General features: G+C 43.9%; 1 protein-coding gene and 1 pseudogene across 2 annotated transcripts in view; one reads left to right on the forward strand and one right to left on the reverse strand.

Moving 5' to 3' along the window:
- Positions 1–25,709, reverse strand: part of ST3GAL5 (ST3 beta-galactoside alpha-2,3-sialyltransferase 5) — a 50,887-nt gene that overhangs the window by 15,931 nt on the left and 9,247 nt on the right. The window contains exons 2-3 of one of the 2 annotated variants that reach the window (XM_028516675.2): positions 14,862–14,985; positions 7,851–7,962 (exon numbers count right to left, since the gene is read on the reverse strand). In XM_028516675.2, coding sequence (XP_028372476.1) covers positions 7,851–7,962; positions 14,862–14,985 — 236 coding nt within the window. The remainder of the gene's footprint in view (positions 1–7,850; positions 7,963–14,861; positions 14,986–25,709) is intronic. The other variant, XM_036028245.1, reaches the window with a different exon arrangement.
- LOC118501148 lies at positions 1,632–3,932 on the forward strand (annotated as a pseudogene).

Raw genomic sequence — 25,709 nt, forward strand, 5'->3', positions numbered from 1 at the left:
ATCTCTCAAATCAAGGCATGGGAATGAGAGCTTCAGTTTTTAGGTCTTCCAGGCTGAGCTCGCTGGTGGCCCACAACTGAGAATAAACCAACATCTGGCAGTTGCAAACATCACCGACTGGCAATTTGCCAGGGAAAACCAGTGCAAAATTTCGTGGAAGTGTAATTTAAAAAATTGAAGTATGTTGCGTTTTATTTTATATCCCACATACAATTGAGATCATATGGTATTTGTCTTTCTTGGTTTGATTTATTTCACTTAGCATAATGCCCTTGAGGTTCATCCACGTTGTTGCAAAAGGCAGGATTTCCTTGTTTTATATGGCTGAGCAGTACTCCATCGTGTGTGCGCATAACCAACAGTATGGTGGCTATCAGAGGAGAAGGGGGTGGGAGGTGCTGAAGAGGGTAAGTGCAATTTCACATGTGAACCATACTTTCAAAGTGTCCAAGCATTCCTGCAGGAACCACTGTTAGCCTTTTAACAAGAAGCACATTAAGGGACATCTTTAAATAAAAAAACCACAAAACCCTGAACCAACATGGCCACACATCTCTGTAGTACTGCAGGCAAAGTCCAGTGCAACACAAACACTGCACTGAGTTCAACAGAGTCAGCAGGGTCCCACTAACACTGCAAGTCGCTGAACGTTATCAACAAAGATAACGGCACCCCACCCTTGTGGCTTGGAGATCCTCTTCTGCTAATACACATCCACAATAATTCACATTATCCAAAAGCTTCAGACCCACTCCACCACCAGCCTGGAGGCAGGTGGGCTTTCCTTTGTGGAGAGTTCATACTGGACATCATCTCATGGACACTGAGAATCTCATGACCTCCTGATCAGCTTCCCCAAACATTTCCCCTATTCTGGGGACTTGAGAGAGGGTTTCTGTTCTCATTTTAATGATGTATAGCTACATATCAAATTTAGGAGCTGCTTAGTGTGGCATCCAGGGGCTTGCACTTCCAGCCCGACTTCATTTTTCAGTCTCATATTCTGCTATTCCCCACCCCAAATCCTCAGCGATATTCAACCCTTGCATTCCACTAATCTGCAAGGCCCTCTGAGGCACCTGTTTCTGCACACACTACTCCCTCTGCCTCGAATGAAGCATCACAACTTGTGAGGACCATTGTGGAAAGTGTGGCATTTTGACAGGGTCAACAATGTTAAAAAGCTACACTAAAAATAAGTCTCAAGGTAGCAGAATAAAAGACACCTCTAAATCCACCATGGTTATAGGATGGTTTTACTTTCTGTTTTGTTAACTTCAGAGCTGAGACTGTCACACACAAGTGTGCCCCCTTATTCTTCCCTCTGTCCCCACAAATTACAGGGGACTTTCCACTTTATTCGTTTCTGTACTATGTGAACTTTTATAATTTTAAAAAATAATCTTTTAGAAATCTTTTAGAACTGGGTTGATGTGGTGGTTACCATGGGCTGCCTGCTGGATCTCCATTTCCCACACCTTTGTAGGGAACCACAGTTTTGTCCATCCCTTCTCCACCTGGGCAGTGGGCTTGGGAGGCAGACCCTGGCCATCAGGTACTCCCATCCCTCTTGTCAGTGACTGGTCAGGAATCATCACTAGAGAGAATCAGGGAAGGGCACTGGCGGCCGTCAGAGTCTGTTGTTGGTCCAGCAGTAAATTTAGGTTTTAAAACTGGCCCCATAAGCCTAAATGGAGCACTTGCATTCCATACTTTAGGGGGAAAGTGGTTGGGGAGTTTTTTTCTGTCTACTGTCTCCTGGTAGATACAGAGAGTTAAACAAAAGTTATCTGTCCTACTTCTCAAAGAAATTTTAAACTTAATCTATATTACTGAAAGTAACTTCCTGTTATTTAACTGTAGATTTTCTGTACAATTTGGAGATCAAAGATGAGACATCAAACTGAGATTCAAGTAATATCTCCCTCTTCTGGAGTTTAATACAGATAAATACATTTTCATTAATGTAAAATGTTAGCACACAATCCCTATCCCCCAAGGGCTTGTGTGCTGGACAGGGAGGAAGACAGTCAAAATACCAGTGGCAAGAGTTAGGATTAAGGTACAAAGGGGCTTCCAGAAGCCAGAGAGAAGGATGAGCAGAAAAGGCTTCTAGAAAAGGGAACCCCGAGTTGACATTTGATGTAACAGGTAAGTAACAAAGAAGCAAAGAAAGGGAAGGGCTCCAGGCAGAGAAGAAAGAAAGAATGTGGCCCTCATAGGGGAAAGTCTTTTCAACAAACAGCGCTGGAGCAACTGGAGAGCCACATGCAAAAGAATGAAGTGAGACCCCTATCTCGCTCCATATATAAAAACTAACACAAAAATGTGTCAAAGACATAAACTATAAAGAGCTAAACTTTAAGATCTAAAACTATAAAACTCTTAGAAGAAAACACAGCATTAAACAATGTTTTCTTAGGTATGACATCAAAAGCACAAGAAACAAAAGGAAAAATAGACAAACTGGACTTCATCAAAATTAGAAACTGTTGTGCTAAAAATGAAGAGGGAGAAAAGACAATTCACAGAATGGGAGAAAATACTTGCAAATCATATATCTGATATGGGACTGGTACCCTAAATATGTAGAGAACTCTTACAACTCAATAATAAAAAGACAAATAACTCAATTAAAAATTGGACAAAGAATTTGAATAGAGAGTTTTTCTTAGAAGATATACAAATGGACAGTGAACATATGAAAAGATGTTCAACATTATTACTTATCAGAGAAATGAAAATCACAACCATAATGAGGAAGAAGAAAGAAGCTCAACTGACAACCTGTGAGGGGGTTCAGTGCACCTGATACAGGCAGTGCTGGGGTAGTGGAGATGGCAGAGGGAGGCTGAAGAGACTGGTAGAAATCAAGTCATGAGGAGCCCTACAGGCCAGACTAAGAAGTCTGGATATTCTCCTAAAGGTAATGAAGAGAATAAAAAATTTGAATCTGAGAAGCAACACATTAGATTCAACCACATTCAATGAGTGGGTCATGACTGGCTGCAGGAAGGCAGGTAAAGAGCTTCCCCAGGCAGCTGCCAAAGATGGCGGAGGGGCAGGTCTGGGTGCCCAGGGGCTGATACCATCTCCTGGGCGCCCGGTGGCCATCATGGCAAAGCAGGTACTGCTGGGCTGGAAGGTGGTGGTCGTGTGCTCTGAGGGCAACAACATTTCTAGCAATTTCTACAGGAACAAGTTGAAGTACCTGACCTACCATTTCTGAGTCCCCAGACACATCTGTTGGTGGACCATGAGAGGCATGTTGCCCCCCAAGACCAAGCAGGGCCAGGCTGCCCTGGGTAGCCTCAATGTGTTTGATGGGATCTTGCCACCCTGTGACAAGAAAGAGCGAATGGCAGTTCCTGCTGCCCTCAAGGTCGTGCATCTGATGCCTACACAGATCCCTCCTGTGTAGTGTGCCTGGCTCATGAGGCTGGCAGTCACAGACACAATGGAGGAGAAGAGGAAGGAGAAGGCTAAGATCCATTACCAAAAGGAAAAGCAGCTCATGAGGCTGCAGAAATAGGCTGAGAAGAATGTGAAGAAGAAAACTGACAGATACACAGAGGTCCTAGAGAACCATGGATTCCTAGACTGAGTCCAATAAAATTGACTGCTGATTCCTCAAAAAAAAAAAAAAAGGTGGGCAAGGAGACATGAATTTGAGGCAATGGGTAAGAGCCAAGGGCAACCTGAGATCATGATCCTTTTCCTGAAATCCCAGATATTACATATTTAATTTTTTTATTATTTACTAATTTGAGAGAGAGAGAAACCTTGATTTACTATTCCACTTATTTACAAGGTCTGTCCAAAAAGTATCCAGCCATGCACTATGAAAAATAGAGATATTTACTGCAGAAGATATAAGATTCAAGAAGTAATGTACATAGGACAATGATGCTTCAGTCCCCTTCAAAGTAGGCACCTTGGGACCTCACACAGTTCTCCCAGCATCTTCTCTACTGTTCAAGACACTGTAAAATCCTTTGTTGGAATCACCATCAGATGCCCTGTTGTATTTTCCTGAATCTCACTGATGGTCAGAAGTCTCTTCCCTTTCAGAGGTGATTTTAGTTTTGGGAAAAGTTAGAAGTCACACGGCACCAAATCTGGGCTGTAGCGGGACTGAGTCACAGGAATGATTTGATGTTTCACCAAAAATCTCTGCACCAAATGTGATGCGTGAGTTGGGTGCATTATTGTGATGAAGCTGCCAATCACGAGTTGCCTATAGCTGCAGCCATTTTTGTTGTATTGCATCTTTCAACCAATCAAAAACTTTGAGGTTGTACTCCTTATTCATTGTTTGGCCTGGAGAGGGGTGTACTTGTGATAGACAACACCTTCCCAATCAAAAAACAAAGTTAACATGGTCTCGATCTTGCTGTGACTTTGCTGTGCCTTCTTTAGGTGTGGAGAACCAGGCAACTTCCACTGGGACGACTGGGCCTTCGTTTCCAGATCATAGCCATTGACCCACCATTCATCTCTGGTGATGGCCTATTTGAGGAAACCTGGTTCATTTGTAATGGTCTGAATCAAGTCATTAGCAACTGCAACACAATGTTCCTTCTGCTCTGGTTGCAGAAGCCATGGAACAAATTTTGCCATAACATGTTTCATGCCAAGACCCTTCGTCAAAATGTCAGAAACAGTAGTTTTTGGAATCCCAAGATTAGCTTCTAGTTCTCACACTGTCAGACATCAACCTTTGTGGATTGTAGCCTGTACACGTTCAACATTCTCAGGTGTTCTGCTTGTTGCAGGCCTTCCAGAACATGGATCACTTTCAACACATTCTCAACCATCTTTGAAGTTTTTGTGCCAAATTTTTATTTGCACCGCACTCATTGCATCATCCCTGAAAGCCTTCTGAATCATCTGAATAGTTTCCATGTAGCAATGTTCAAGCTTAATACAAAATTTGATGCAGATTAGTTGCTATTCTCCCTCAGTCATTTTGAATGTGATGGCCACACAGTACACATGCTCACTCACTGGTGTCTACTGTCCCCACTGACTACTACAGCGAAGTTGTCATCGTTCACGCATGCACATTCCAGTCCACTTTCCTTGGCTGCCAGGTTACATCGATGTCACAAACTGTTCTCATTATATTAACAATGGTTGGACTTTTTCCAGGTTGATTCTTGTATGTGCCCTGACCAGGGACTGAACCTACAACCTTGGTAGGACAATGGTCTAACCAACTGAGCTACCTGGCCAGGGTCCAGAAACTATGTATTTTTATAAGCAATGGCCCTGACATTAGAGGGCGCAACAACATGCTTACATAAATCATAATACCAGAGGGAGTCTGGTAAATTTCAGAGGAACTCCAAAGTACCATTGAAATCGGTTTGAAAGTCACTGAGTTGGGGACTAGTGGTGCCCACATACCCACCTTCAGAACAGGGAAGGCCACAAGTTATGAAACCAGCCTAAACCTTCTAGCCAGGTACTGGTGAATTGTGAGAACCATAGAATCTCAGGGCTAGAAAGGTCTAAAAGGCCCCTGAGTCACCCACTGTCTGATGCTTGAATTCTACCTATAGGGCCCCCAAAACAGTTATCCTGGCTTTGTTTAAAGACCTCCAGAGATTTGTCAAAAAGGTGGACTGGTTATCCCATCTTTGAAAGCTTTGGAACATCAAACCCTTCCTTCAGCTCAGTTCCCACCCCCTGGTCTGCATCTCTGACATTAAGGCCACCTAGGCAGGGCGACCTGTGCATGGGGCAGTCCTTGGTTTGTTGACAGTAGCCACTATGTGCCCTGTACCAGGTCTTCTCTCCCTCAGGCTATGCAAATGTCCTCATTCCCTAAAAGGTTCCTCAGGCACATGATCTTGAGTCTCTTCTCTGGTCATTCTCAGAAGTCACTATGATTCCTTGGGGGGACCTTAGAGAGTAACAGTCATAATGTTCAGAGTACTGATCTGAACACTGCAGGGACCAGAAAACCATCCCTGGTCTATTAATAGGCAGCCACAGCACACACTGACGCAGATAGCACTGGCCAGGCACTAAAATAACAAAGTAACCTTTACCCACGGTGTTACTAAACCACTTCTTCCCCATTCTGGTACTTGTGAAATGGTGTGCTCCACCCCTCAGAAGAGAGCTCACATTTCTCAGACAATTCCCACTCAACAACGATTATCTGCAACTGATCAGGTGGTCGGCGGTACGCAAGAGGACGCATAGAGAATGTGGAGTGCAGCAAAGGAATAAAGGGAAGAGTTCACAGGAGACAAAAAAGAGAAAGGGTGTCTAAAAACTTTATCCAAGACTGCTGAGAAGGGGCCTTGGAATTGAAAGAGACTTGGGGATGTCTGCAAGGCCGGCCACTTCGGGAGGAGAGGGGCCACCCGAGGAGAGGCTGCTGCTCCAGCAAAGCAGATATGCTACCGCTGAGGAACTGAGTCAGCCAGCTGAGGGCAGATGCAGCTGGGACAGTAAGGCTTCATGATCAGCAAGTGCCCTGGGACACAAGGGTCTGCACAGGCCAACCTGTGCATTTATTAGGTACACTCTTTTCATTTACTTGTTTATACCTGTCTATGCCACCAAAACTTTGAGGCACTTAGGACAGACAGATTACATCAGAAACACGTGAATAAAAATCAGGATCAGAAAAGGCGGTTTGTGGATACTATCTAACTCAACCTGGATGACCATCCAACTACATAGATGCTGTCATCTGTATTTCACAGCTAAGAACACTGGGTCTCAAAGCAATTAAGTAAATTGCCCAAGGTCTCATTGTTATTAAGTGACATTTACACTTGAATCTAGGTCAGAAACTTAAGCTCTCTTCTGTTATCACACTATCCACATCTTCTGGCTTCTTCTCTATGGGCACTCCCTAGCCAGGCAGAGAACAGAGTTACCCGGAGCTCAGACTCCGAAAGCAAGCTGCTGGGACCAAGCCCTAACTCCTCACCAGGTATGGTAACCTTGGACAGGTGATAATATCCTGCCCCTCCACTTCCTTACCTGTAAGCCGGGGTTAGTAACAGTACCTACATCCCCAGGACTGGTCAGAGGGTTAAATGAATTTGTATTACTAGAGCACTTTTAGAACAGTTACACAGTACACACTAAAGTAGATTAACTAGATTAGTCAACTAAAGTAGATGTGAACTTAGGCAAGCAGCTTAACCTCCTAGGCCATCATCTGTAAACTGGGGAGAATACAGAGAAATCTCCCAGGCATGACAATTACTAAGTGAGATAATACATGTAAAGCACCTATATGTGTTTGGTTATCACTATTACCACACAACCTTACTTAAAATCATCTCTTCTTTCATCCAAGGCTGAACATTATTGGATAATTTAACCACTCAAATAATCAGCAAAATTAGCATTTAATAGGTCAATTGATTTAGAAAAATAAATATAAACTTAAGGAAAAATCATGAAATACAATGTGAAATCATTAAAAAGCAAAATGAAACACAGGAATGACAGGTGATGCTAAAAGAAATTCTTCCCATTCTGTTTCGAGAACACGTGCAGAGAGAGCATCACGGCATATGGACTACAGGGCAGCTGCCTGAGAGCGTGCTGAATGGAACCCACCCCCACCCCACCCCACCCCACCCCACCCCACGACGCCAGTAAAGGGGAAGAACACTGGGAGTTAGGTGGCTGAGTTGGATGGGTTTTTTTAGGGTGGATTGTCTCCGATTCTGGGTTTAGAGTGCTAAGACTAAGTGTTTTCCCCTCTGTTTATAACTTTCATGAACATTTATTTATAATACTTCAGAGATGATGTTGCTGTTTAAATGTATGCCCAGAAACTTTTTAATTTAAACCACACCAATGGAATATCTAACCTTTACGCGGTCAGGGTCCACATAATGCATTTTTTTCATATCACATTCTTCAGTAGTATAATTTAACTTGAGGATATAAAGGATCCACACTCCAAACACAAGCAATATACACCTAGAAAAAAAATCAATTAGGTAGAATGGATGCAGTCACATGATAATCAGGAGCAACTGTGAAATAAGTAAAAACCTAACCCAAATTGGGTTTGCCTGTCATGCAGCATAAAAGTACCATCTTTTTAAAAATTAATTAATTAATTAATTAATTTTAGAGAAGAAAGGGAGGGAGAAAGAGAGAGAGAGAGAGAGACATCAATGTGTGGTTGCTGGGGGCTGTGGCCTGCAACCCAGGCATGTGCCCTGACTGGGAATCGAACCTGCGACACTTTGGTTCGCAGCCCGTGTTCAATCCACTGAGCTACGCCAGCCAGGGCAAAAGTACCATCTTTAAAGCTGACCTCAGTGGTCAACTGAAGGCACAACTTCTTATTTCCTGAGAAGATACATTAGTCATTTATGATCACCTTTGTTACAAAAAATTTTTTTAAAACCTTTTCCCACAAAGGAACCCTAATAAAATCTGAATCAAAATGCAGCCTACTGGACTTTAAAAAACCAAGTAATAGCTTTTGAATTACACAATCTCAGCTTCAAATTTTTCCTGCTTTAAGATACTGTCAACCCTTGAAATACCATATGATTCCACTTACATGAAGTACACAGAGTAGTCAGAAGTGCAGACACAGAAGTGGACTGGTGGTTGCCAGGGGCAGGGGGAGAGGAATGGGGAGTTAGCATTGAATGGATGCAGACCTTCCGTTTTGCAACATAAAAAGAGTTCTGGAGATGAGTGGTGTGATGGTTGTGCAACAACCATGTGAAAGTGCTTAACATCACCAAATTGTTCCCTTAGAAATGGTTAAGAGATAATTAGGTTCTGGCCAAGATGGAGGCATAGGTAGAAACCCTCCACTTCCTTGCATAACCAAAAAAAGGATAACAACCAATCTAAAATCAATAAACAACCAAAAGGGCCAGAAAATCAAACTGCATGGGACTCTTGACAACCACGGAATTAAAGAAAAAATCAGCTAGAACAACCAGACCAGTAAGGCAGCAGACTGCACCAGCTGACTCAGAAAAGCCGTGGGGAGGTGGCGGGCCATGTGAGCAGGGCTGGCTGAAGGTGAAAATGAAACTCAGAGCTGACTGTGGACTATGGCCTCACTACGGTGGGAGAAACTCCCAGTCTCACAGTTGGTTAGAAACTGTGTGCTAGAGACGAGCAGGGGAGCTGCACTGTGCCCTCTCTGGCCCCTCTCCCACAGACAGCGCCACAGTGCAGCAAGGAGGGTTGCCCTGCCCTGGTGAACACCTAAGGCCACACCCCCTTACAACTTATCAGGTGCAGAGACAAAGAACTAGGGCCCAAATGAAAGAATAGAGCAAAACCTCAGAAATAGAACTAAGCAATGAGGAGATCACCAACCTAAAATTCTCTAATGGAGAATTTAAAGGCCTGGTAATCAAAATGCTCACACAACTGATTGAGCTTGGTCAAAAAATGAAAAAACAAATGAAGAAAACCCAAAGTGAAATAAAGCAAAATATTCAGGGAACCAACCTTGACAGGAAGAAAACCAGGAGTCAAAGTAATAATTGGAACAAAAGGAAAAAATAAACATACAACCAGAACACAATGAAGAAACAAGAATTCAAAAAGGTGAAGAGAGTCTTACAAACCTCTGGGACAACCTGAAACATTCCAACATCCGAATTATATGGATGCCAGAAGGAGAACAACAAGAAATTTGAAAACTCATTTGAACAAATAATGAAGGAAAACTTCCCCAATCTGGCAAAGGAAATAGACCTCTAGGAAGTCCTGGAAGCCCAGAGAGTCCCAAAAAAGTTGGACCCAAAGAAGAACACACCAAGGCACATCATCATTAAGTTACCCAAGATTAAATAAAGAGAGAATCCTAAAAGAAGCAAGAGGAAAGGAGAGAGTTCCCTACAAAGGAGTTCCCATAAGACTATCAGCTAATTTCTCAAAAAAAAAAAAAAAACCTTTCCAGCAAGAAGGGGCTGGAAAGAAGTATTCCAAGTCATGAAAGGCAAGGACCTACATCCAAGATTACTCTATCCAGCAAAGCTATTATTTAGAATGGGAGGGCAGATAAAGTGTTTACCAGATAAGGTCAAGTTCAAGGAGCTCATTATCACCAAGCCCTTATTATATGAAAAGTTAAAGGGAGTTATCTAAGAAAAAGGTAAAAAATATGAACAGTAAAATGACAAGAAACTCACAACTATCAACAACTGAACCTAAAAAACAAAACCAAAAACAAACTAATCAAACAACTGGAACAGGAACAGAATCACAGAAATGGACATCACACAGAGGGATTTCAGCGGGGAGTGGGTAGGGAGGAATAGGGGGGAAAGGTACAGGGAAGAAGAAGCATAATTAGTAGGTATAAAATAGATGGGGAGAGACAAAAAATGGTATAGGAAACAGAGGACTCAAAGAACTTATATGCACAACCCATGGACATGAACTGGGGGAGGAATCCTGAAGGGTTGGGGGGCAGAGCAGAAGGGGGATAAAGGGGTAAAAATTGGGAAAACTGTAATAGCATAATCAATAAAAAATACTTAAAAAATAAAAACTGAGATGATTGAAAAAAAGAAATGGTTAAGATGGTAAATTGTATATTACATGTATTTTATTTACCACAGTAAAAAAAATGGGGGGAAAAGACGGAGTCCTTAAACAATCTCCTCACTATTTCTCTAAGAATTCTCCCCAGAAATGAGGCTGCCTGCAGGGACACTGTGCCACAGTCACCCTTAAGATCATCTAAAACATTGCTTTAGGCATCTGATACAGCCACACTGTTATGTAGTTTAAAACACACGTGGGCACACACACACACAGGATTTGGAGAGAAGAACTGAGCCTCGTTGTGGTTCTAGAAATCTCATTTTTAATAAGCTCCCCAAGTGATACTGACAAACTAAAAGTTAAAAAAAGTTTAAACCAATGCTTAAGAGCCACTGTTTTAAATAATTTGTGTTTGAAATAACCTTAAGGGGAAAATAACCTATTTTTTAAAGAAAGGGGAAGTTTTAAAAATATAGCATCTAGCATAGTACACTGTACACAATATATGCTAAATATTTTTTCCTTCTTGCATTTTAAAAAATTTTTATTTACCCCTCAGCACTCCTCTACCCAGCACCTACCACTCCCTCAGGCAATACCCACACCATTGTTCATGTCACTGGGTCTTGGGTGTAAATTCTTTGGCTACTCCACTTGTTATTCTATACTTTACATCCCCATGGCTATTCTGTAACTACCTATTTGTACTCCTTAATCCCCTCATCTCTTCACCCATTCCCTGACACCTCTCCCATCTGGGACCATCAAAACCTTCTCCATATCCATGATTCAGTCTCTGCTCTTGTTTGCTTAGTTTGGTTTTTAGATTCAACTGTTGGCAGATATGTATTTATTGCCATATTAATAGTTTTCATAGTTTTTTCATAGTTTTGATCTTCTTTTTCTTAAATAATCCCTTTAACATTTCATACAATAATGGTTTGGTGATGATGAACTCCTTTAGTGTTTTCTTGTCTGGGAATCTCTTTATTTGTCCTTTGATTCTAAATGATAGCTTTGCTAGGTATAGCAATCTTGGCTATAGGTCCCTGCTTTTCATAATTTTGAATATTTCTTGCCAATCCTTTCTAGCCTGCAAAGTTTCTTTTGAGAAATCAGCTGACAGTCTTATGCGAACTCAGCTGTAGGTAACTAACTTCTTTGTTCTTGCTGCTTTTAAGATTCTCTTTATCTTTAACCTTTGGCACTTTAATTATGATGTGTCTTGGAGTAGGCTTCTTTGCATCCATCTTGTTTGGGATTCTCTGTGCTTCCTGGGCTTGCATGTCTATTTCCTTCACCAAATTAGGGAAGTTTTCTTTCATTATTTTTTCAATTTCTTACTTGGTCTCTTCTCTTTCTGGCACCCCTATGATGTTACTGTTGGAATGCCTGAAGTTGTCCCAGAGTCTGCTTACACTACCCTTATTTTTTGTTGGGTTCTTTTTCTTCTTGTTCTTCTGATTGGTTGTTTTTTGCTTCTTTATGTTCCAAATCATTGTTCTGATTCTCGGTTTCATCCACTCTACTTCGCTTCCCTGTAAATTGTTCTTTGTGTCAATTAGTGAATCCTTTGTTTCTGACTGGATCTTTTTTACACTATTGAGGTCCTTACTAAGTTCCTTGAGCATCCTAATAACCAGTGTTTTGAACTCTGCATCTCATAGATTGCTTATCTCCCTTTTGTTTAGTTCTTTTTCTGGAGCTTTGATCTGTTCTTTCATTTGGACCACATTTCTTTGTCTCCTCATTTTGGCAGTCTCCCTATGTTTGTTTCTTTGTATTAGGTAGAGCTTCTGTGACTCCCTGTCTTGGTAGCATGCCCTAATGTAGTAAGTGTTCTGTAGGGTCCAGTGGCACAGCCTCCCCTATCACCCAAGCTGGGTACACAAGGTGTACCCTTCACGTGGGCTGAGTACTCCCGCCTCTGGTAGTTGAGCCTTGATTGCTATCGGTAGGTCAACGGGAGGGATTTATCTAGGCCAGTTAGCTGCAAGGACTGTCTGTGACCACTGACCACAGAATTCTGCCCTCCATGAAGGATCAGCTGTACAGGGTTAGGGTGGTGGTGTTCTGATATGGTCTGTAGCTATCCATCGGGTGTGTTGGCCCTGAGGTTTTCTGAGTGGTGTAGGCCAAGGTCAGCCCCAACCTGTACTTTGCCCAGGGCCACTGTGCCTGGGCTATAAAGCAATCTGAGAGGGCTGTTACTTGTGCTGGGCTTGGAGATTTCCAGGTGAAGCCAACCTGTGAATCTAGGCTGGCTACTGTTAGTTGCTGGGCCTGAGGCCACTTAGCAAGAGGTACTGGGGTTGGGGGCTCACTGTGGCTGGCTATCAAGGCACAAGCCAAAACCAGCCATTCATATGGGAAAGTCTCTGTTAACAGCTTGGTTGAGCCCCATGAGGGAAGTCTCATGGGATCTCCAAGCTGAAAGGGAGTTGGGGGGAAACCATGTTAGCCAGTTTCATGGAGTCTCAGATGTGGTGCCCACCTGCTGGCTCTGTGGCTCTGTTGGGGGAGGTTTCAGGAAAGGGACAATGACCTCTGCCCTCCTTTGTGCCTGGGAGAAAGCTGTCCCCCAGCTCTCACCTTGATGTCAGATACTTTAGTTCCACCCTGTATGCCACTGGTACTTTTCAAGCTGCTACCCTGGTGCTAGAGCTCAGAGGGAGTGAGTCTGAGTAGGTGAGTCTGTGTGTGGGTTCTTTAAGAGGAATCGCTTGAGACTCCAGAAGTTTCTTCCACCTACTGAATCCCCGCTGGTTTTTGCCACCAGAAATAATGGGGACTTATTTTCCTGTCACTGGAACCCTAGGGTGGGAGGCCTAGTGTAAGGTGCTCCCAAAATATCCCTCCCAAATTTTTATCTACCACACGTGGTTGTGGGACCAGCCCGTTCCTCATCTCTGCCCCTCCTACCACTCTGGGTGGATGTGGTTTCTTTAATTCTGTAGTTGTCAGATTTTCATTCAGTTCAATTTCTGATAGTTCTGAGTGATGGTTGGTCTATATTTTAATTGTAATTTTGATGTGGTTCTGTGAGGAGGCGAGCCACGTTACCTATGCTGCCATCTTGACTGGTAGTTATCTAAATATTTCTTAATATTTGAGGATGCTGGTGCAAGAAAGTATTGCTAGGAAGTTATTTTCAACACGTTTTAACTCTCGTTTTAACAGTCTCCCCATGTGAACCTGGACAAGCACAATGTTAAGTGAAAAGGATGCTACCATTTGTGTTAAAAAAGTGGGGCAGAGTGGGCCTGGAGGGAGGAATGGATACACAGTATTTCCTGTATATATAAGACTGGAAATACTGGTTATCTGTAACTGGGGAGAGGAAATGTGTGGAGCAGAGAGAAGGTCTTTTATTGACTACCTTTAATATCTATCGAATTTTGAATCTTGTGAATACAGTATTATTTATTCTTCTCTTCAGCCCCCTGAAAAAGTATTACATTCAGTGCATGTAATAATTCCCCTATTTTGATTTTTTTTTAAACAAAGGAAAAAATGGTATTGAAAGCAGGCCCAGTGTGTACAGCACTGATCCCACTCCTGGTCACAAGTCTGTCTCGTCCAGACTGTAAGGAGCGTGGGAAGCAGGTCTGTTCTGTTTGTGGCCACGTGGTGAGTCCCCAACACAGTGCCAGGCATGTGCAGACATCAGAAAACACTGGCTGATGACTACGGGGAGATGAAAAATGACGTGTTTATGAATGTACAGTTCCTTTTCACATCATTTTTAATCTACACCTCCTGCATTAATAAAGAGAGAAGGGAAAGTAGATTTCAGGGTAACGTTTCTGTATGTAGTCATGAAAAGGGGTAATTTTCAACATGCTTCAGCTGGTACCAAATAAAACTGACAAGTTCCTCCTTTAACAGTTCTGCCACTTACTAGCATATACAGGTGACCTGGCTGAGACACCTGTCATCCTTTTTAGTATTCAATATTTAATGTGATTCAAATGCCTTTAGGGGCCTTTAATTAATCATATTTTAGATTAACTGAAAATAGCTAAGGGAAAAAGCCCTCTTTTGTTAAATAACAGCAGGAAGAGCTGTGCACCATCGGAGCTGCCCTCCTGGGCCTCCAAGCTCAGGTACAGAGCCCAAGGGGCCCCCTGGCTGGGCAGTGTGCTCTTACCAAGTATAGTTTGATGCATAAACCCAGGGCATCTGTGCTCTGAATCTCTCACTTACATGCCTTTAAACGATCCTTTGCCCAAGTGTGATCAAGTACAAGAGCCACTATTAGGGCTCTCACTGTATTCTATTCTTAATTCTTATTTTGACTCAAATCAGGGGGATCTAATGGCCCAAGGGGCCATACTTGTACTTACTTCAAAACATCTTTTAACAACAAGCTCGGTCTTCTCATCTTGTTTTGAGCTCGGGTGTACCATTGCAGGGAGGGTTTTGAGCAATCGCTTCTCAGTTTCACACAGTGATACTCACTTGGCATTGCTGTGAAGAGAGGGGGAGAGGACAAGAGGAGGACAAGGGATGAGTTAAGTGGATGATGGTTTTAAAGAACCTTCATGTGGTACATCCATACCAAGGAATACTACTCAGTAATAAAAAGGAACGAACTATTGATATAGGCAACAACTAGATGAACCTAGAAAGAATTATGCTGAGCCAAAGACTAAAAGGTTACATATTGTATGACTACATGTATAGAACATTGTTGAAATGACAAAATTATAGAAATGGAGAACAGACCAGTAGTTGTCAGGAGTTATATCGGGGTGCTGGGTATGTCTATGAAAAGCACCATGAAGGATCCTTCTGAGGATGAAAATGTTCTGTGACTTGCCTGTATGCACGTCAATATCCCCGCTGTGATACTGTACTGTGGTTTTGCGAGATGCTACCACTGAGGGGAACTGAAGAAAGATTACACAGGATCTCACTGTATTTCTTACCATTGCATGTGGACTTAAAATTATCCCAAGATAAAAAGTCTAATTTATTAAAGAGCCTTTACCTTTTAGAGATACACATGGAAATATTTACAGGTAAAAGGGCAGAAATGAGATCATCAAAAAATCAGTAAGGGGATAAGTATGTGGTAGGGGAACACGTGAGACAAGACTGGCTTTACGGTGACAGCTGTCGAAGCTGGGGGTGGGGACGGGCTCACACCATTCTCATCCTCTTACGCTTACGTATGAAGTTCGCTATAATACAACAGTTTACAAATAGAGTGTAATAAGAAAATTGTTACACTAAGAAAAAAGGAAATATGGCAATTTTAAAACATTTTTCTTTAAAAAATATATATGTTCTTGGGTACGCTTGTGTACTTATTCTTTTGAGTTAATTTTATCCTCAAATATTCAATTTCTAAACAATATCCCCAGACGTACTGCAGTAAAAACTGACTCAAAGAAGCACTGTTGGAAACCCGGATGTGCCTTTGCACATGAGGTACCCTCAGTCTGCAATCCGCTGGGAGTCCCTCCCACAGTCTGCCTGGCCAACCACTGCATCCTCTCCACCCACGGGCTCTCCTTTGCTGTGAAGACCAGTTTTCAATACCATAGCCGTCTCTGGGTACTCCACTACCTGTTTACCACGATTAACTGAAATGTTCTGTTAACGTTCAAGGTCTCCTCTACCTTTTTCCAAGCACCAGGGGGACTGAGCCGCAGGGCCAGAACTTCATCATTTTCGTATCTCCATCATCTAGGACAGGGCTGGGCACACACAGGCCCTCAAGAAACGTGACCTTGAATGGGACATGCAACGTGGCCGTGGCCTGTCATCAGATAAGATACCCGCCCCGCCTACATGCACACACAAACTGTATTTTCTCAATTACATTTAAGACTAACACTGAAGTTGACTGTTAATGGAAATTATAATAGCAAAGAATAAAGCATGCACTCTATTGAAAGATCTAAAATGTCCAACAACAGGAAATTTGTTGGTGAATTACAGTGCAAACCTCACGGAATATGCTGCAGTGCTTAAAGCCTTGCTGCACGAGCAAGTGCCTCAGGAACCACAAATTTGAGCCTCTTCTCCCTCAGACTGCCAGGGAGGGCGCCTCCACATCATCACTTCACTAACCATCTTCATGCAGAAAAGACCTGGTATTCAAAAATGATATATTTCTACTCACACATAAAAATATAACAGATTCTTCTTAAATGCCTGCCTGCCTGCCAGATGAAGACATTCTTCTTACCAAAGATCCAGTGAAGAAAGATAAGGTCAAGGCCAGGTTTTCAGTCCATTTGTAGAACTGGCACTGACATTTTCAAAATTAAGGATTAACCATTCAGAAGAAGGATAGACAGACACCACAGAGTAGTACATGAACTGCCAAATTAACTGCACACAGTTACTAGTGCAAGGGTGGGGATGGTGTTAATATTTTGGCAAAGGAATGAGCCTACACATGATCTCACTAAGTCTTAAAAACAACTACTTCATTCCCTTGCAAGCTGCATTTAACCTGTCAAAGGCCACACATGACTAACAGAGGAGCTCAGAATGCAGCCCACACCTGTCCACCTCCAAGTCCACGCCCTTCCACCTGCAGGTGCTTAGGAAAGGCAGGTCTCAGAACAGGTAGGTATATATATATATATATGGGACTGGTCTTTTGCTTTGTTTTTAATAATGAAGGCATGCCAAGGCACACATTATTATAAACAAAAATCTGAAGTTGAGAAAACAGTGAATAAACCAGCATAGCTGGAGTGGACTGTCTAGGAAAGTGAACAAGATGGCGCTATGGCAGCCAAAAGAGCAAGTCTTTAAAGGTGGGAGATTTCTGAGAGCAGGACTTCACAGCAGGAGAGGAGGAAGACTGGTCTCCCGCCTGCAAGGCCGCCTGGGGACAACAAGACAGTATAATGGATGCACGACGCTGCCCGGGCGGAAGGGGAGCCTGAGGCCCGTCCTGGTGAGGATGAAGAGCAAAAGACAAGGACAGAGATCTACTGACAAATGGCATCAGGAAGAATGGTGATGAAAAGATAAATCTGGGTCTTGGTTACAGAAAGAAATAGGAATGGAAGTCAATTTTTGTAGTTAGTCGTGAGGATGGGATGAATTTGAGGAGATAAATAACTACATAGTTGTCCAGGAGATGGCTGGAAATGTGGCCTGGGGCTCAACCGAGGGTCCATCCCACCGGCCAGCCTTTCTCAGCCAGCAGAGTTAAGCCCTGAGGCACCCACACAGTATGGAACAAATTAACCTCTCTCCTGGAAACCCAGACTGGTGGGGTCCACACCGTGCATGAGAACGTTGAGAAAAGCCACTCAAATCATGTTTGGGTTCTGTGTTTCAGATGAAGAATTCTACTTGATAAAGGAGAACAGAAGGCAGAGAGCCTGCCCTCAGGGAGAAGACAGCCTTGTGGTGCACAGAGACTAAACCTGTCACAGTAGCAAGGAGAATGCACGACAGCCATAGCACAGCAGCAGGAGCTGGAAGAGGGGCCGAGTGAGGAGGGAAGACACAGAAAGGACATTCCCATGGGCAGAAAGAATGGAATGAGCAAAGCACAAAGGCCTGGTTAGTCTGGGGGAACAACAAATGACTGGGGATAGCTGAGAAAGTATGGCACAGGGTGGAGAGGGGGGGTGGGCAGGAGTTAAGGGCAATACTGTGGTCCTACTGGACACCCCAGGGCTGGTGCCGTATCTTGGGTGTGAGTGGTGGCCGCTAACAGAACACAGCTGTCCCTTTCTCTGCAGGCTTGCCCTGTCCCCAGCCAGTGACTGGCTGACTGACAGGGGTACCTCTGGCCTCCAGGTGGGATCACCCTGGGAGAACAAATCAAGCTCCAAAGCTTCCTGAGGACTCAGCTGAGACCACAGCTCTGCTCAGCTGCTTCTCCTGCTTCACTTCCCTCTCTCACTCCTTTTTGTCCTGGCAGCTCCCTCAATAAAACAGGAGCCCTTGGGTTCCCGTTTCAGGCTCTGCTTCTAGAGAACATGACCTAAGACAGCCATTAGGTCGGCAGGGTCAACATTTGGGAAAATCACAGAAGGTCATGGATGATCACAAGAAGCCCTTGAGGATTTTCTTCATGAGGGATCATGAATCACGTGGAAGAAAATCACTGGGGAAGCAGCAGGGACAGCAACAGAGGCAGAGGCGAGTCTGGGATGACAGGCTGCTGAGGAGATGCCATCACCCGCTCACGGCCCACGCGGCTGTCCCCGCAAAGATGGCGGAGGCCGGGTGAGCGGGGTGGCTCCCAGCCACAGAAATGACAGGGCTGGAGATAGATCAGGCGTGGTGAGCAGGCAGGAGGGAAGAGAACTCAAGTGACAGGGGAGACGGTGCAGCCCTTTGTACAGAGAGGTCACAGGGGGAGGGGAATCTGTTGAGATGGTAAGGCCCCGCCTTCTAGAAACCCAAGTGTAGGGAAATGATAGCAGGAATATATAACTACAACAGTGTGGGAAGGGCTGAGAGAGAAAGGAGACTGCTCAGAAGTGTGGAGTCTGATACCGGCACAGACGCACAGTGTGGTCAGAGAGCTGACTCCCTAGGCTGCCTTGCCAAAGCCCATCCATGGGCACCACGACAAAAGTCGTGCATGAAAGCGTATATCTAAACTTTCTTCTGTCCTCATCCAACAGGAAGGGGGATTTGGGGGTGAGGAGACAATGGTTTAGTTATAAATGCTCAAAAGTATACCAGTCTAGGCGAGACAGGATAGTGAGAAGCTAGGAAAAGTCCTTGACAAGTGGAATAGGGAAACGGAGACGGACAGCTGAACATAATGGTCCAGCAATTTACAGCCAGGTGTAGATGGTCACCAGGACCTGGCAGGGGGCAAAACTGGGAAAACAAGGACCTGACCCCCAGGGTAACCTTTCCTCCCTGGAGACAGCACCTAGGTCTCAGTGGTGTTTCAGCTCGAGGTCCAGGAAAGCAGCAAAACCAGGTGGGCTATGCCAGAGCCAATTGCAATGACTAACAAGCCCCTTGCCCTATCACTGACCAACTAGAGGGGACCATGACCCTTAAAGGGCACTCCTGGAGAACTGATGAATATTCCACTGAAACCCTCCCCTGAAACCTCCCCTAAGACTCCAAGCCTGCAAAAAAGGGGGAAACGCCTAAAGACAAAGGACGCAGTGTACACCTGCACGTTCTCCATCTGGGGAGCAGTCTACACCACTCCCTCCTCCCCCCACTTCGTTCCCCACAGGCACGAGTCTCCTAAACTCTAAGGCAATGGGCAGCTGGCAGCTTGTCCCAGGCTGACTCCTAAACCTGTCCCCAAAGCCCCCTTTTCTCTGACTTCCCAGGGAGCTCAGGCAGCCCAGCCCAGGCTCTCCTGCTGCTTCTTCTATGCTAAGCCCTTCCTTGTTTTACTCTCCCCAGCTTTAATAAACATATCCTCGAAGTCATCTGGGCACGTGTTATGAGATCTTTCTCACACAAAGTCAAGAACCCACACACTACAGCTCACCCTAGGCAGACCCACTCAGGGTCAGGCCCCTGTCTGGGAACACAGGGTTTCAACTGTTGTCGTGTGGAACTCCTGGTGACATGTCACTTCTCTTAGTGACTACAGAAGTCGATCTCCTCCCAAGCATACTGCCATCCTTGTATGGTCTAGGTAGCTAATTTCAAACTAGTTTTAGCTTTAGAACTCTTTTTTTTTTTGAAATCTGAAAGCAGATTTAGAATCCTAAAATATAACACAGGTAAGAAGTATTCAATTGCTCTCTTGCAGGGTTTCCCTACCTCACGCTATTGACATCTGGGCTGGGTAATTCTCTGTTGTAGGAGGCTGTCTTGCGCATTACAGGGCGTTTTGCAGCATCCCTGGCCCCTATCCACTGGATGCCACTAGTATCTCTGGACCTCCCCTCTTCCAGCTGTGACAACCAAAAATGTCTCCAGATATTGCCAAATGTCCTCTGGGGGCAAAATCACCCCAACTTCACCCACTGGGATGAAGTCATATTAAAATTCCAACCTTGCTGTATCTTTAAGTGTCGGAGGTGTACAAAACAACATAAGCAGAGCCACTTTCAATGGAATCAGAGCTGCCCTCCTAGAGGAGCTGCCTCGCATGTCATGCTCCTCAAACCCTGGGATGTCAAAAGAGGGCAAAATAATCTCCCAACTGGGCCTAGAGCACTGTATTTTGCTGTGTATAATGCACACCCACATTTTTGGCCCAAACTTTCAGGAAAAAATCTTTCATTTTAATTTTTTAACTAACTTATTTATTTACATTTAGATATTTGTTTTTATATTATAACGGAATTTTAGCATTTATTTTTTGAACATACTATGGTACAAGAAATTTTGTATGACAAATAATTACAAAACACAAGAACATATACAAGGTACAGGAAATGTTGTTACTGGTAACAAATTGGTACTATCCATGTATAATGCACATCCCTACTTTTCCCTCAAAGATTTGGGCAAAAAAGTGTGCATTATACACAGCAAAATACAGTATTCCAAACAACTCTTTGTTCTGACTGCTGGGACTGAAAATTGAAGACATTCTTTAGAATTAGCATCACATCACCTCTGGGCCTTTTGGCTAAGATCAAATGCTAGCTAATCTATGTCTATCCTTCTATTCATGTAATTACTCCCTGTCTCATAAATACCTCTTGCCTTCACCTAAATCACAACACTATTTGGGTTTCTGCCTGAATCAGCACTTCCTGCATAGTTACCCTTTTGGATATCAAATAAACGCTATTGTCTCTTATTTTTGGCCTTTTATTTATAGATTAGCAAAGGTAATTAAATGTAATGCAGCCCTGGCTGGGGTGGCCCAGTTGGTTGGAGCATCATCCTGTCTCATAACCAAAGGGTTATGGGTTCAATCCCTGGTCCAAGCACATATGGGAGGCAGTCGATTGATGCTTCTCTCTAGCATTGGTGATCTCTCTTTCCCTTCCTCTCTCTGTAAAAGCAATGGAAGAATGTCCTCAGGTGAGGATAAAGGAACAAGAAAAACTCTGTGCGAAAACTGAAAATTCAAAGACTGGGTTACAAACTGATGATCCTTAAGCTCCAGTATCTATAGGGATCCAGTATCTATATGGGAACGGACAGACAAACACAGGCGTGCAATGCACACGAGCCTGCTGAGACGGAGTTCACACATGTGCACATGGGCAGGACAACACTCATTCCTGAACCCATACATCTCGAGCAGAACTCCCTCAACCATCTCATTTCACTCCCACCCCCAAAGGGGGGATGCCCCACTGTACGGTACTCCCCTGTTTCTACCGGTTAGTCAGTGTTTCATTTGTCTTTTAGAAATGTGCAATTTACCCACTATATGAAAACCATGAAGAAAGTGCAGGCAAGAGCACTGATGCGGGGACCACTCCCTGTCATCTCTGATATCTCATAGTATTTGTTCAATTTAATGCACTGATACCTCGACTGCTGTCTCGGTCAGTGAACCCCAGTCTGACTATGCACAAGAATCCCTGGAGGAGGCTGTAACGTAGTCAGATTCCTGGACCTCATCCTCAGAATCTGCCTCCCAGTAAGGCCAGGTAAGGACACCCAGTGTGCACTGGAAGCAAGTTTTCCCCTGAGTGATGTGGGTGTGGAGCTTTGAGAAACCCTGCTCTCCAGCAAGCTTCTCACAGTGTAATTACAATAGATTTTAGCCTAAGGATGTTCAGATCCTACAATCTGTGCAAAATTATCGGGACCTGTCTCCTACAACGAAAAATAAAAGTGTTGTTCTGTAAATGCAACACTTTTGTGTAGTGGCGAGTCTGCATTCCACTAGTTTTGACCACCAGCCAAGATGCAAGCACTTCAGTGATACTGAGGCATGCTTTTTAATCTTACTTGTAATCAACTGGTTGGTATTCCTCTCATGTTGAGAGTGCATCATCATTACTATCATTCAACTGCCTGCCTTTTACATGTTTAAAAGTGTTAAGGCAATTAATTCTGAGTCTCAGGGTACAAAAACATTTGCTCAAACTAGACCATGTCCAGCAGCTACAGATGGTATTCCTCTAAGATTTCACTGAGGTGCAAAGATGCTAAAGGGGCAGCAACCCTTGCAGGGTCAAATCCAGAGCCCTCTGCTGGCCCCATCTTTCTTACACTCTCCTCCTCCTCACTCCACTTCAGTCTAGAAAGTTTCCTACTGTTCCTCAGACCCCTGTCCCCTCCATCTCCGCCTCAGGTCTCCACTTGCAGCTTCCTCTGTCTCCTCCAGAAGGCTCCCTCCCTCACCATTTTTACTGTGGTCTTTGTTCAAAACACCCTCCTTGGGAAGAGAAAGGGGGGAAAATTGGGAAAACTGTAATAGCATAATCAGTATAAAATGTTTTTTAAAAAGTCACCCTCCTTGACCACCCTAGCTGTAATACAGCATTCCCACTCCTCAAGCCCTGTTATTCCCTTTGCTGCTTTGCCTTCCTTCAGAGCACTCACTGCTCCTCATACCCATCTGCCTATTGTCTGTTCTCCCCGTTTGAAAATTCCTGAGAAGGGACTTGCTTGATTTTGCTCCTTGCTATAACCTCAGAACTTGAAAGATAGTACCTAGCATGTAAAAAAACACTTAACTTGCTGAATGAACTGATGAGTGAACAAATAAATGCACTGATCAGTGGCCTGCACTTAGATCCCCACAGAAAAGCTAACCCAAGTCCAGCATGGTCCTATCACACGCAGACGTGAAGACAGGACCTTTCCATGTATCCAGACACCACAACCACTGGGTGTTTATGCAGTGCCCACCTCAAGCCTGGCACATGGAGAACAAGGATATGAATCTTTCTCAGAGAAAAATCACTGTTGCAGAAGGAGATAAACAAAATCCAGTGATTGTCCCAGCCACCACCACGGAGGAAAAAAGAGCAGCCGGATCTGCTGGTATTGAAGAGAAGAGGAAAGAGATAAAACACTCAGCCATTCCTCTGTTGCCTATTAGACTGTGGCCAAGTCACCTCTGTGAGAATGTTTGCTAATAATATAAAAAGCAGGTTTGGCCAAGAACACTTTTACTGCCCCTTTGTCCACTAAAAATGTTGTGTTTCACCAACTTTTCAAAGTAAGAACAGGAAACATAAAACTTAGCTTATTCAATAGATACTAACACTTAACAGCCAGTTAGGAGAGACCAACAGGAAACTGGAGTAAGTGGAAGAAGACCGACTCAAAAAGACAAAAAGAGGGGCTTTGGCTGGGTGGTTCAGTTGATTGGAACATTGTCCCATGCACTGAAAAGGTTGTGGGTTCAATCCCCAGTCAGGGCACATACCTAGGCTGTGGGTTTGATCCCTGGTCAGGACACCTACAGAAGACAACACATTGATGTTTCTCTCTTTCTCTATGCAATAAACATATCCTTGAGTAAGAAATTAAAAAAAAAAAAGATAAAAGGGGAGTGGGGGTGGGACACAAGAGAGGAGAAAATGGAGTGCAGTGAACAACGGGACTTTCTGGGAAAGAGCAGGAAAGGAAAGACAGAAAGGAGGAACGATTTTGCCGCTATTCTTATCATGTTCTGGTCCTTGGGGCATGACAGGTTTCAGAGGAACTCCTCTTTGCAAACTCTGATAAGCAGACCCATCCACATACCAACCTCAGGCCCCAGAGTGCAGCTCCCCTTTTGAGCCCCAGGGCAGGTCACTGTGGGTAGTGACTTCTTTAGTGGAAACTACCACTAAATGGCTGTAACTTCTTTAGTGGAAAGTTTGAAGCCAAGCCTGTCCACTGTTTTTGCACATCCAGGTTAACACACTTTTGAAATACCAGAAGTAATACCCTTGAAGGGGTGTTAACCCTCAAGAGAGGATATAATTTTGTTAACTATCCTATAATCAAATCCCTGACTTGCTTTCTCCAATCTTCCTTATCTCCCCTCCTTAATTTCAAATGCAAAAAGGAAGATGCAAAACTGTTATCTTCTGGAGCGTTTGAGATCTTGCTTCCTGGCTTGGGTTGTCAGTTTGGCTCAAACAAACTCATAAAAATTCTCTACAGGTTTGGGTGTTTCTTACATTGACATTGATGAAGCACACTGAATTCATGCACAAAACTCTCAACTGCATTTAAATAGGTTTTTGCAGTCACATTCTGCCTGAAAAGCCTCTTTGGCAGGACAGTTGTAGGTCTCGGCTACAGGTAAATGTGCGGATCAGAGACGGTCAACCAGAGACCTGAGGACAGCCAGCAGGAGTAATGTCTCCAGAACAGCCACTGCCACAGGCGGCTGAAGAAAGCAAGTTTCCGATCAGGTGAAGCCACACTACTCGTGGTTGTCCACCCTGCCTTCTGCCGATGCCAGAGGTGGCAAAGGCAGCTTTGAGGAGAGCTCAGCACTGTGGGGAACGACTTCAGCACGACCAACTGCAGGAAGGGCAGACACTGAGCAGCGCCACCACGGCTCTGGTGCTGGGCGGGCCGCAGCGCCGTGACCCAGAGGCTTCCGAGATTTTAGACTTTATTTTCTGACATAATCTCCAACTTACGGAAATACTGCAAGGTAGTACAAAGAATTCCTATATACCCTTCACCCAGACTCCCCAGTCGCTCACATTCAGCACATCTGCCCTGTTACTACATTCTATTACATAACCCACATAGTGGTTTTTACCCATTTAAAAGTTGAAGACATGATATTTATGCCTAAATATTTTAGGATTCCCTAAAAACAAGGGCATTCCCTTATACAACAACCACAGTATGATGATAAAAATCAGGAAACTGCTTTTTCTTCCATGGTGTTAACTACTCTAAAGACCTGGAGTAGAGAAATACAAATTTCTCTGGTAGTCCCTAAATGGCCTTGGAGCGCAGGTGGCGAACACAAGGCCCGGGGGCTGGATCTGGCCCTCCCCCTTGTTTCATCCGCCCAGCACCTTGTTTCTGCCTGGTGGCAGCGCTGAGCTCTCACTTAACAGCTAAGGAGTAGTTACATTTATACAGTCCTAAAATAACTTTTGTCCCTTTGACGGCAACCTCAAGGCTGCTGTGGCCCCCGGTGAAAATGAGTTTCACACCCCCGCCTTAGGGCAAACATAGGATCACGTGTGACTTTCAGTTGTCATATCTTTTCAGCCTCCTTTAATCTGAAAGAGTTCCTTTATCTTTCATGTCCTTGGCATTTTTTGAAAAGTACAGGCCAGTTATTTTACGGAATGTCCCTAAACTGAGGTTTGTCTGTTTATTCAAGATTAGATTCAAGTTAC

The sequence above is a fragment of the Phyllostomus discolor genome, chromosome 6 (genome assembly GCF_004126475.2).
Source record: "Phyllostomus discolor isolate MPI-MPIP mPhyDis1 chromosome 6, mPhyDis1.pri.v3, whole genome shotgun sequence".
NCBI lineage: Eukaryota > Metazoa > Chordata > Mammalia > Chiroptera > Phyllostomidae > Phyllostomus > Phyllostomus discolor.